The sequence below is a fragment of the Alexandromys fortis genome, unplaced genomic scaffold, assembly GCF_014885135.2.
Source record: "Alexandromys fortis isolate MF-2015 unplaced genomic scaffold, M_Fortis_MF-2015_v1.1 scaffold_423, whole genome shotgun sequence".
Taxonomy (NCBI): domain Eukaryota; kingdom Metazoa; phylum Chordata; class Mammalia; order Rodentia; family Cricetidae; genus Alexandromys; species Alexandromys fortis.
Genome location: NW_026068293.1, coordinates 220,254 through 232,305, shown reverse-complemented (window position 1 = coordinate 232,305; position 12,052 = coordinate 220,254). Strand labels below are relative to the sequence as shown.

Below are 12,052 nucleotides of genomic sequence, written 5' to 3'. Positions count from 1 at the left end.
ATGCAGATGTATAAAGGACCTTGTAGCTTGTGTGGCGGTGTCAGTTTTCTGCCTTCACCGTGGGTTCTAGAGATTGAGCTCAGATCCTCGGGTCACTGTAAATGCTTTTATTCACTGGCCATCTCAGTGGTGCCCTTTTATTTCTATAAATGTTCTATCTTTTTAAAATTTGAAATTAAGTTTTCATGTGGCTTTATCATTTTCTCTTTATTATTCCCAGTGTGATGGTTGTGTGTGTCCTTACTGACATTAAAGAGTGATAAAACTGCTGAAAGTAAAATGACACTGTATTCTCCCTGATACACTTCAGCTGGCTAGTGACCTCCTCGTGTTAGAATTACACAGCTCTGTCATCTTTTGCAGATAAACGCAGTGCGTGCAATAGTTCCTAATAGGAGCAACAATGAAATCATCCTGGTTTTGCAGCACTTTGATAATTGTGTGGACAAAACAGTTCAAGCATTCATGGAAGGTAATCGTATCTCAAGTTTAGACTTTTGGAACCTGAACCATAGCTCACAGTCTACTGTGTACTGTGATATTTTGTTAATGTGAGATACTCTTTTCATTCCCAAGCTATAGAAAAACTATAGAAAGAGACAAACTAAGAAAACTCCTTTATTATTAAAAGTTTTATCTACTAGTGTTTAAGAAATCAGACCAAGTGTGGTGGCACATTGTTGCAATCCCAGTATTTGAGACATTGAGGCAACTATGACTTGAGGCCAGTCCTTGTTATATAGTGACTTCTAGGCCAGTCTCCCGCTGTACAGTGAGACCCCATTTAAAATAATTATGTGCCCCCCTCCCCAAACAAACTGATGGTATAAGGGGCTTGAATGGAGCTGGATAAAGTAATTTAAGTGACTGTTACAAAGAAGTAACTCAGCGGCCAGGAACAGGTGACCAATTCAAGGACTCAGCATTTATTTCCAAACTCCATTATCATTTAGTTTGGTTCTGGCGGGTGACTCAAACATATGAGTTCAGTTTCCTTTTTTTTTTTTTTAAATATTTATTTATTATGTATACAATATCCTGTCTGTGTATATGTTTGCAGGCCAGAAGAGGGCATCAGACCTCATTACAGATGGTTGTGAGCCACCATGTGGTTGCCGGGATTGAACTCAGGACCTTGGGAAGAGCAGGCAGTGCTCTTAACCACTGACCCATTTCTCCAGCCCCTGAGTTCAGTTTCCTTATGTTCTCTATATGTTAGATAGAAAACAATAATCTTGTTCAACTTCTTGAATTTATAGAGTTAACTACTTTTAAACTTCTTTCTGTATAACCTTACTTGAAGCTGTTTTGCCTTCGAGAAGAGTGGTGTCAGGTCAGGACTCCCCACTGCCCTTTCCTGGATTTGTGAATACAGGAGAAACAAGTCAAAGTCTACAGAGTTTTTCCTCCGTCATCATGTTTTCTTTATATTAGGGTTTGAATCTGATGTAGGGTGTAGCTCTTCCCAAACACCACAGTCAAGATGGTCTGTAACATGGAGGGGGAAGACAGCATACTTAGGGGAAGACTTGTGCTCAGACAAAGATATATGGAGAATCTTAAATGGCCAGGAGACCGCAGTAGGCCAGTGTAGCAGAAGCATGGCATGATTACTTCACTGCTCTGTCCAGCAATTATGAAACAGACTGACTCCTCCTTTACCGTGTGTGTGGCACAAGAGGAAATATATCTATCTCTCTGATTTCTTTTTCAGGCAGTGCCAGTGAAGTACTCAAGGAATGGATAGTAACAGGCAAGAAAAAGGTACAGATGAGTTATATGTAACAGCATGATATTTATATTGTTTTGTTTCCTTATAAATTAGTCTTTAGGGGCTGGCAAGATGGCTTAGCAGGTAATAGCAGCCTACTACTCCGGCAGAGGAACTGGGTGCAGTTCCTGGCTCCACATAGCAGCTTACTATCTGTAACTCAAGGGGCAGAAGGTCTGGACCTCTTTAGACCTCCACAGGCATTAGGTGCACATATGTATAGGAGGACAAAGAACCCCACATAATTTTTAAAAAGAAAAAAGGCTTTAAAGAGTATTAGAGCTTCTTTGGAGGCTCCAGTAGAGGAGCATTGTGGGTGGAGGCGGGACACCTGCCTATCTACCCTGGTGATCACTGATGTCAGATTTCACAGCCAACTCTATACATCTCATAATATTTGAAAGAAAATGTTTCCATATGTTTGCCATCTGTTTACCATCTCAACAATGCCGTTTTGACATTGCGACACTGCTGTATTCCAGAGTTTGCCCCCTGTGGTTGGAGGCAGAAAGTATTAAATTTGCAGGTACAGTTGCTGGGGTTGCTCTAGACAAGAGGAGAAGCAAGCAAGCATGTCAGAAATACAGTGCCTCCAGGAAAGGCAACTGGCTTCCAGTCAGATTTGTTTCATAGACTAAACAGTTCATTTTCAGGTCAGACAACTGTGTCATGTTTCTAGTAGTAGTGGTTTTGACTTAAAGCCAAATGGGAGCTTTAGCTTCTTTAAAAACTTTATCCTTGTATCTGTATTTATTGTTTGTATGTTTGCATATATATGAGCTCACGGAGGCCAGAGGGTAGCTTTGTGGAGTTCTTTCCTTTCACCTTTAAGTGGCTTTCTGTGGGTGGAACTCAAGTTGCCAGGTTTGATTGTCATGTTCCCTGCTGCCCATCTTACTAGCCCATATTTTGTTCCTTCAGGCTGCTTGCCTTCCTGGGACATCTGATGTTACATGTAAGAATAGAAAGCATTTGGGCTTCAGAGTCAGTCAGAACTGGGTTTCTGTCCTGTTCTGCCTCATCTGGTCTTGTGAGCTGCGGGTATTGTCTGACTTTAGTTTGCTCATCTATGAAGTAGAAGTATAGATGTAATGGCTCTTACCTGTGGTCCCCGCACTTAGGAGGATCGGGAGTTCAAGGCCATTCCCTGTCTGGGGAGGAAAAGGCCACAACAAAATTAAAATAATACTAAATACTAATACATACATATTCTCATTATAATGCCTAATACATTAGTTCTTAATCCTTTTACTTATATCCTTCTAAGACCCAAATTGCTTCCCTCCCATGGTACTAGCTGAGTTCTGAATTCTTCCCAAGGCTCTGTAACCCAGATGTGCTGCCTTTAAAGAATGCTTAAGTGCCGATTTGAATTAAGTACCAACTCTTTTAGGAGCATTTTCCTTTAAGTTAGTGTTGTGTTCTGAAATGCTTTTTTTTTTAAATTTCATTATTGTGTTGTGTGTGTGTCTGGGTATACCTGCCATGGTGCAGAGAACAGCTTGGGGGAGTTGGGTCTCTCTTTCCAGCGTGGATTCCAGGGATTGGATTCAGGTGGTCAGGCTGTGTGAAAGATATTTTACTCTCTGACAAGTCTTGCCAGCCCTGAAATGATTTCTTGACCAAGCCAGGTTTAGCTTTATTAACCTTTGAGAATTTTTCCCCAGGGTCATGTTATGCTGTTCAGGTCCTCGTGAAGCTTTCTGGGCCTGCTGCTTTTCAGACTGTCTCCCTGGCTTCACCCAGCAGACATAGCTTTGAGTGCCCAAAACACCAGTGTCACGATTTATTGACCTCACAACATAAATTATTAACAACACAAGCCATGTGCATAGTGTGTGTGTGTGTGTATGTGTGTGTGTGTGTGTGTGTGCATGTGTGTGACATGAACTGGTGGAAGAAAATAGATGAATAGTCTGATACCCTCCAGTGCTTGACTCTGTAACACAACCCTTAAATTAGCCTAATAAGACGTGAGCGTGTGCTGCTAATTACACATGTGTAATAACACGGGAGAAAGTAAGATAGAGAAGGAAACTGAATGCCAAGTTCAGGAGTTACTCTGCTGGACAGGGTCATCAGAAGGCCTGGCGTGAGAACTGACTGGTTTACTCATCTAGTCTTAGAAGTAGAAGCGCTGGCTGTTGCCAGCATAGCTATCTGTTGCTAAAACAAAGATTTTTTTTATTAACATGTTTCCGATTTCCAAGGTATAAATGTAAATGTACCCTGTAATAGTTTTATCCTACCTCTTTTCCCCAGCCATTTGGTGCCCACTTTTCCACCAGGCAGACAGAATTATTAGTTTATTTATTTATTCATTCATTCATTTTTTGTTGTTTTTGGCATTGGAGATCAAACTTAGGGCCTTGTGCATGCTAGGCAAGTGCTTTACCACTGAGCTACAACCCCAAGCTTAAGTAGCTTCCAAGATACTTTATTCACATAAACAGTTACAAATATGTATTTTCTTCTTCGCACATTCCATGTAATGGAGCCTGGAATGTCTCAGTCCCCTACTGACATACATTTGCATGATTTCTCCGTCCTCATTAATAAAGCAGTGCTGCGATGAATAATCCTGTATACACTGACAGTGCTGGCCAGGATAGATTGCTGTTGTTAGAACTGCTATTTCCAGAGCAGTCCTAGTTGTCTGCAGAGTGGACCTTTGCTAATGTAGTAGTTGAAAGCCACACTGCAGCACAGGTTTCATTATTTGTCAGTTATTGTACTGAGGTATGCTTCATTAAATTACTTATAGATTATATTTTCTCTATTATTATTGTGGTTATTGTGGTTATTTAGAACTCTGTTTATATTTCACTTTAAAAATGTTACATTTTTTGTTGTTGCCTTTTACTTTTTATAACTTTTCATTTTGCTTAAAGATAGGTTTTGCAGCGGATGGAGAGATGGTTCAGTGGTTAAGAGCACTTATAATACTCTTCCAGAGGTCCTGGGTTCAATTCTCAGCACCCACATGGCAGCTAACAACTGTCATACCAATGCACATAAAATAAAAAGAAATAAAAATATGTTTTGCTATGAAAAGTATTTTATTTCGAGAGTTCATTCAAAATGCAGTTTTACATAGTAAAGTATTATTTTTGTCATTAGTTCAACATAAACAAAATTGCTTCAGTTTTTAGAAGAATGTGTACAAAGTTGGTAACACTGACTTCTTTTGTAGCTGGAATTAGTTACCTCTGAGTTGTGTTGGAGGATCTGCTTTTTCCTTTCTTTTTTTTTTTTCTTCGAATCTTTGATAACCTTAGAACAAAAAGAAGAAAAGCAAACCAAAGCCTGCATCAGAAGCAAATAACAGTGTCCCAGACTCCAGTAAGTCAGTACCCATTAAAGAGGAACAACCTGCATCTTCAGAGAAAGATGGCATCAATGGTTACCATGTTAATGGTGCCATCAATGATGCTGAGTCTGTGGACTCACTCAGTGAAGGGTTGGAGACACTTTCTATAGATGCCAGAGAATTGGAAGATCCTGAGTTTGCCACACCAGATACACTGGATAGAACTGGTGAGTTTTTGTTTTTATAAAGATTTTGGGAAGTTAATTTGCGCAAAAAAAAAAATAGGACGGTGAAGGGGTCTACTGGTTGAGACACTTATTATTACATTAAATATAATTGGTCACTGGGCCGTGGTGGCACACACCTTTAATCCCAGCACTTGGCAGACAGATCTCTGTGAGTTCAAAGCCACCCTAGGCTACACAAGATCCAAAAACAGATTCAGGTGATGGTGGCTCACACCTTTAATCCCAGTACTGAGGAGGTGGAGACGAGAGTGATAATGGCTGGGCAGAAAGAGGAATATAAAGGGGAAGAGACAGGAACTCAGTGGAGTGTGGAGTCTGAGGATTCATGGAGACAGGCTCTCGCCCTTTCAATCTACAGAGTTGATAGAGGTAAAAGGTCGCTCTAGTGACTGGTTGCTTTGCTTTTCTGGTCTTTAAATTGAACTCCAATATTTGTCTCTGACTTTTTATTGTTCGTGCTACATTCATTTATCTTGTATTAATGATTTTGTAAATGTTTCTCTTTGAAAAATAACTTGTTTGGAAACCAGGCATAGTGTCTCACGCCTTTAATCCAAGCCCTTGAGAGGCAGAGGCAGGCAGATTTCTGGGAGTTTGAGACCAGCCTGGTCTCATACAGAGAGTTCCAGGACAGCCAGTGGTACAGAGAGAAACCCTGCTCCCTCCCAACATACAACAAAGAGCAAAAAGAGCAGAAAAAGTAATGTTTTTGTTTTGGAGGGAGTCTGGAGTGCTGGGTCAGTGGTTAAGAGCACTGGTTGCTCTTGCGTAGGGCCCAGTTTGATCCCCAGCTCCCACACTGTGTCTCACCGCCATCGATAACTCCAGTACCAGTGGATCTGACACCCTCTTCTGGCCTCTGGGGCACTGCTTGCATGTGTTACACAGATACACATGCAGGCAAAAAAAAACCATATACACAAAATAATAAAACAATTAAACGTAACATAATTACATTTAAAAAGGTATTTGTTTATTAATCTTGTTCCCTCTGCTTTAGTGTACCTGGGTTCTTAAAGGTGATGTTAGTGTAAAGATTTTGTTCTGCTTTTTTGCTGTTTTTTCTATTGGCTAATTCACACACATACATATTTTTTTTTTAAGATGCAGAGAAAAAAATACTGTACCTGGCTGCAAACAAACCAAACCGACGATAACCAGTGGATTCCAGTTCATTGTGTACAAGTGCTCTTTTCATTTCCAGTTCTGCCTTTTCTTTACTCTCGAAAGCTTTTAAATTATTTTTTTTTCCTCTGAGATGTTATGAAACTTTTTTTCTTCATTGTAGCTTATGGACGCCAATAGCTTTTTTAATAGGCATGGCTTTGTCTAGCACCTTTTATCTGCTTTCTTTCTATACTGAATACAACTTAGATAATTCGTCCTCTTTCTTGCACAGGATCTGTGCTGGAGAATGGTGTCTCTGACTTTGAGCCCAAATCTTTGACTACACACTCTGTTCCGAATGCCCAGCAGTCCCGGAATGCTGCCAAATCTCTCTCAAGAGCCACCACAGGAGCCCAGGTTTCAAATCTGGGAATGGAGAATGTTCCATCGTCTTCTACCAATAAAAAGCTAGGTAAATCCAAGGCCCACTTGGGAGAGAAAAAAAAAAAAAAGCAGCTGTTTTGACCAAAGAGAACAGCGTGATTGTTGCTCCTGTGGCTGAAGTTCCAGGGGGCCTCAGGTGACCATTTTTGCCTGTGCTGTAATCCCTGCATGTTACGGTGTCTTGATATAGCAGCAGGGACCTTTTTGTGAGTTGTGGCCAAATCCTACTGCCAGGATGACCTAGCTAACACTGCCCTGTTCCCTCTGCGTCACTGCAGATGCCTATGCTGTTTCCTTCGTGTTTATTCTGGTTGAATCAAAGTGTGAAAGCCTGTGTCTGACAGGACACTCACTGCTCTCTCCAGCTCTGTGCTCTTCCTGAAGTCCAGCAGACGGATGCTCTAACAGGAGCATGTCCTCTGAAATACTTGGTATTGATTGGTGGTAGTAGTTCTTTACTCTTTTTTTTTTTTCCTGGTTTTTCGAGGCAGGGTTTCTCTGTGGCTTTGGAGCCTTTCCTGGAATTAGCTCTTGTAGACCAGGCTGGTCTCTAACTCACAGAGATCCGCCTGTCCCTGCCTCCCGAGTGCTGGGATTAAAGGTGTGCGCCACCACCGCCCGGCCCAGTTCTTTCTTAAAATACGACTATTATAATCATTTATTTTGGCAGAAAGTTGTATGCTTAGAACATACCTGTAATCCTGGCGCTCGGGAGCCTGAGGAAGGAAGACCACAGCTTCTAGGCTAGCCTGGGCTAAAGCAGTTGACCTATCTCAACAACAGATAATACTTAGCACTAACTAGTAATAACTCTCACTGTGCTTGCATGCATGTGTGTATTTTGAAGCAGGGTCCCACTGTGTAGCTCTGTCTTGCCTGGAATTCTCTCTGTAGATCAGGCTTACTTTAGATTTACAGAAATCTGCTTGCCTCTACCTCCTGAGAGCTGGGATCAAAGATATTCATCACCCCATCCAACAACTCCTGTTTTTCTAAACTTATAATAATCATTTAAAGGAACAGTTAGTTATTAAACAGACTGTCTGTATGTATTTATGTAACGATTCTCTCAAGTGAACAATGAGATAGAAATATAGAGGGCTGTCATAAGTTGTAGCTATTTTTAAAAATATTTTTCCATAAGAGCTACATTTTAAATTTTTATATTTATTTATTTATTACATTATTTATTTATTTGTTTTCAAGACAGGGTTTCACTGTATAATGGTCCTGGCTGTTCTATAACTTGCTTGTAGGCCAGGCTGGCCTTGAACACACAGAGATCTGCCTGTCTCTCTCTCCTAAGTGCTGGGATTAAAAGGTGTGTGCCACCACTACCACCACCCAGTTGTGTGCCACCACCACCACTCACTTGTTTATTCATTTATTTATTTATTTTTGTGTGTGTGTCTGTGCTTTCCTGCCTGCCTACCATATACTCCAAGAAAAACTTTTGGGAGTCAATTTTGTTTCTCTTTCATGGCATCTCGGGATCAAATTCAGATTGTCAGGCTTGACAGTGTGGGCCTTTGCCCTCTGAGCCTTTTTGCTAGCTCATGACCTACATTTGGTCAGCACTTCCTTTTCATTTTGGTAGTAGCCCCAGCTTGCTGCCGAATGGCCAGGCTGAGAATATCCAACCAAGCAAAAATAAAAGTATACACAGGGATTAAAAACTTAGATAAATTCTAAAGGAAATCAAATTGGAAGGAGGAAGAATTTGTATTGAAAAGTGAACTGGAGTCTCATGTGGGATTCTCCTCTGTATGCTGTGATTACCATTAATGAATAAAGAAACTGCTTTGGACCTATAGCAGGGCAGAATTTAGCTAGGCGGGGAAAACTAAATACTGGAAGAAAGGAGGAGGAGGAGTCAGAGAAAAGCCATGGAACCCCTGCCAGAGACAGACACGCTAAAACTTTGCTTGTGGGCCATGACCTCGTGGTGATGCAAGATTAATGGAGAAGGGTTAAATTGAGATGTAAGAGTTAGCAAATAAGAAGCTAGAGCTAGAGGGCTGGAGAGATGGCTCAGAGGTTAAGAGCATTGCCTGCTCTTCCAAAGGTTCTGAGTTCAATTCCCAGCAACCACATGGTGGCCCACAACCATCTGTAATAAGGTCTGGTGCTCTCTTCTAGTCAGCAGACATACACACAGATAGAATATTGTATACATAATAAATAAATATTAAAAAAAAAGAAGCTAGAGCTAATGGGGCAAGCATTGATTTAAATAATATAGTTCCCGGTGATTATTTCGGGGCTGAGCTGCTGAGCAGCCAGGAAGCAACAAGTAGCTCCCTGCAACAGGATTCACTGGCAAAGGCTTTAGTTCTAGCTGCTCTAGAGACTGAGGAGTTTATGTTTAGCTTGGGTAGTATACTAAGAGTCCATCAAAAAATTGATGCAATTGGAAATGTAGCTACTGGGGAGATGGCTCAGTCAGCAGAGTGTTTGCTGTGCAAGAATGAGGACGTGAGTGTGGAGCCCAGCATAGAAAAGCCAGGCATGGCCAGGTGCATGAAAAGCCCTGTGCTGTGGAGACAGAAGAGTCTCTGGACCAACCAGCCTTCCCTGTTGGTGAGCCCTAGGTCCCAGTGAGAGATTCTCTCTCAAAAAGCAAGGTAGGGGGCTAGAGAGATGGCTCAGCAATTAAGTTGCTTTAGCAGAGGATCAGAGTTCAGTTTCCAGAACCCACATGACCCACATTATAGCTCACACATGGTAAACACATTTTTTTTTCATAGCTTCCATCCCACTGTTTATTATAAGTTGGGTAAGCACATATATATGCAGGCTGAAAACTCATACATAAAATAAAAAAGTAAATCTTAAAACATAAAAATAAAAAAGGTGGGTGACTCCTGAGAAATGAAACTCGTGGTTGATCTCTGGCACATACCCCTTCATGCACATACATGTAAAATTAAAAGTGTGTGTAGGCCCATAATTGTACACATACATACACAACTATTGATAGTTGCTGTCTAATCCCAGCTCTCAGGTGGAAGAAGCGGGAGGATCATGTCAAGTTCAAGGCTGACCTGGTATACACATATGAGTTCCAGTGCCAACCATGATTACAGAGACTTGATCTTAGAAAACAGAAATGAGAGACAGGGAAAACAAAAATGTGCATCTTTGTTGGGTAGTGGTGGCGCATGCCTTTAATCTCAGCACTCAGGAAGCAGAAGCAGGCAGATCTCTGTGAGTTCGGGGCCAGCCTGGTCTATAGAGCGAGTTCCAGGACAGGCTCCCAAAGCCACACAGAGAAACCTTGTCTTGAAAAAACCAAAAAAAAAAAAAAAAAAAAGAGTTTCTTTTGTTGGAATTGGAAAAGGTGGTCATTTGGGTCTTAGTCCATATGATGATGTTTGACTTAACACATTCAGATCCAACTTTTAATTTGCATGTTTCTTTTTAAAGTAATGGCTTGTTTTTCCCCTCCAAGGTTCTAACATTGAGAAATCTGTGAAAGACCTCCAGCGCTGCACCGTGTCTCTTGCGCGGTACCGAGTCGTAGTTAAAGAAGAGATGGATGCATCCATCAAGAAAATGAAGCAAGCGTTTGCTGAGTTGCAGAGCTGGTAAGAGGAGTTGCATTTACACATCATTAGCACGGTGTTCATTTATAAATATGGCCAGCCATTCACGAGCTTCTTTAATTCCCTTCTAGCTCCATGTGGGGATAGCCTAAAAGTCCTATAGTGTAACTTTCTGCTTTGTTCAGTTTCTTTTGGCCATAGTATGGGATTGAGTGGTAGAACTCACAGTGCTCTAGAAATGGGCTTAATGGGAATCAATTTTTTTTTGGAAGAGGCAAATAATTATGGAGTAGGGCCAGTCTGTTGAGCCAACAATATGATAAATGACATACTGCTAGATTAAGACTGTAAAGTAGAAAGCCAGGTATGTTTAGCCATTCTGTAATCATAGCACTTGGGAGGCTGAGGCAAGAGGATCACCAGTTTTCAAGCCAGCCTGGCTACAAGCATGACCTTATTTTGAAACAAAAAACAAACCAGAACGCGTAAGGTAGAGAATATCTGTTTTTTGAATTTTTCACCTTTCTTATCTCTCTCACCCTGATAATCTCTTCAGTGCCCTTTTAACCATTTATTTACTTTTGGTCTTGTGTTTTTCCAGTTGTGTTCTGTACTCATTTCTTAAAATGCACCAGTTTGTATTCTGTTGGGAAAAAAAAGCAGGTTTGGTAAAGATTTGAAAATACTTTGTATGCATGCATGGATGGAGGTCAGAGAGTTGGTGGTCTCTTCCACCTTAGCAAAACTGGTCTCCTGTTTGCCCCTGCAATATACCTGCAGTTGTTCCGGGAGCCTTCAGGAATTGTCTTGTCTCTGCCTCCCATGTTACCATAGCAACACTGGGATTATAGAAAGCTGCTACCATGTGCCTGACTTTGTCTGGACTACTCCCTGAGCCATCTCTCAAGTCTTGAGAATAGTTCATGTGTGTGTGTGGAGGGAGAGTGTGGTGCACACATGTGACTGTGTGGACCCACGGGTATATATGTGCTCCAGTGTCCAGAACAGGGCATTGTGTCATCCTCTGTGACTCTCACTGTTCTGCGAGTTTTCATTTTCTACTAGGTGTCTGGGCAGCCAGCTCTCAGCATTCACCTTCTTCAGTCCTGCACCTAAATGCAGTTACACACATGTTGAGCCATGATGAGTCTCTTGTGTGGATGCTGAGATTCAAACTCAGGTCCCAGTGTTGCAGAGAAAGCACTCTTGCCCATTGATCCATCTTCCCAGACTCCAGTAAACACTTCTTAAAAAATGTTTAACCCTGAACCACAGTGTTTCCTGATATTTATTTATTTATTTGTTTTTCAGGACAGGGTTTCTCTGTGTGGCTTTGGAGCCTGTCCTGGAACTTACTCTGTAGACCAGGCTGGCCAGAACTCACAGAGATCCACCTGCCTCTGCCTCCCGAGTGCTGGGATTGCGCCACCACCGCCCTGCTATTTTTGAGATAGGGTTTGTCTGTGTAGCCCTGGCTGCCCTGGAGCTTGCCCTGTAGACCAGGCTGGCCTTGAACTCAGAGATTCTCTTGCCTCTGCCTCCCACGTGCTGGGAATAAATGTGTACACCATCACTGCTCAGCTAGGAACTGTATTTTTAAAGGATGCTTTTTAAAAAATGTTTTGAA

The 12,052-nt window shown here is 41.6% G+C and overlaps 1 protein-coding gene across 1 annotated transcript in view; it reads left to right on the top strand.

Moving 5' to 3' along the window:
* The window catches only part of Spats2 (spermatogenesis associated serine rich 2), a 78,398-nt gene that overhangs the window by 40,687 nt on the left and 25,659 nt on the right, over nt 1-12,052 (top strand). The window contains exons 4-8 of the mRNA XM_050132434.1: nt 364-472; nt 1,715-1,764; nt 5,050-5,308; nt 6,729-6,908; nt 10,332-10,467. Of these exons, the coding sequence (XP_049988391.1) occupies nt 364-472; nt 1,715-1,764; nt 5,050-5,308; nt 6,729-6,908; nt 10,332-10,467 (734 nt within the window). The remainder of the gene's footprint in view (nt 1-363; nt 473-1,714; nt 1,765-5,049; nt 5,309-6,728; nt 6,909-10,331; nt 10,468-12,052) is intronic.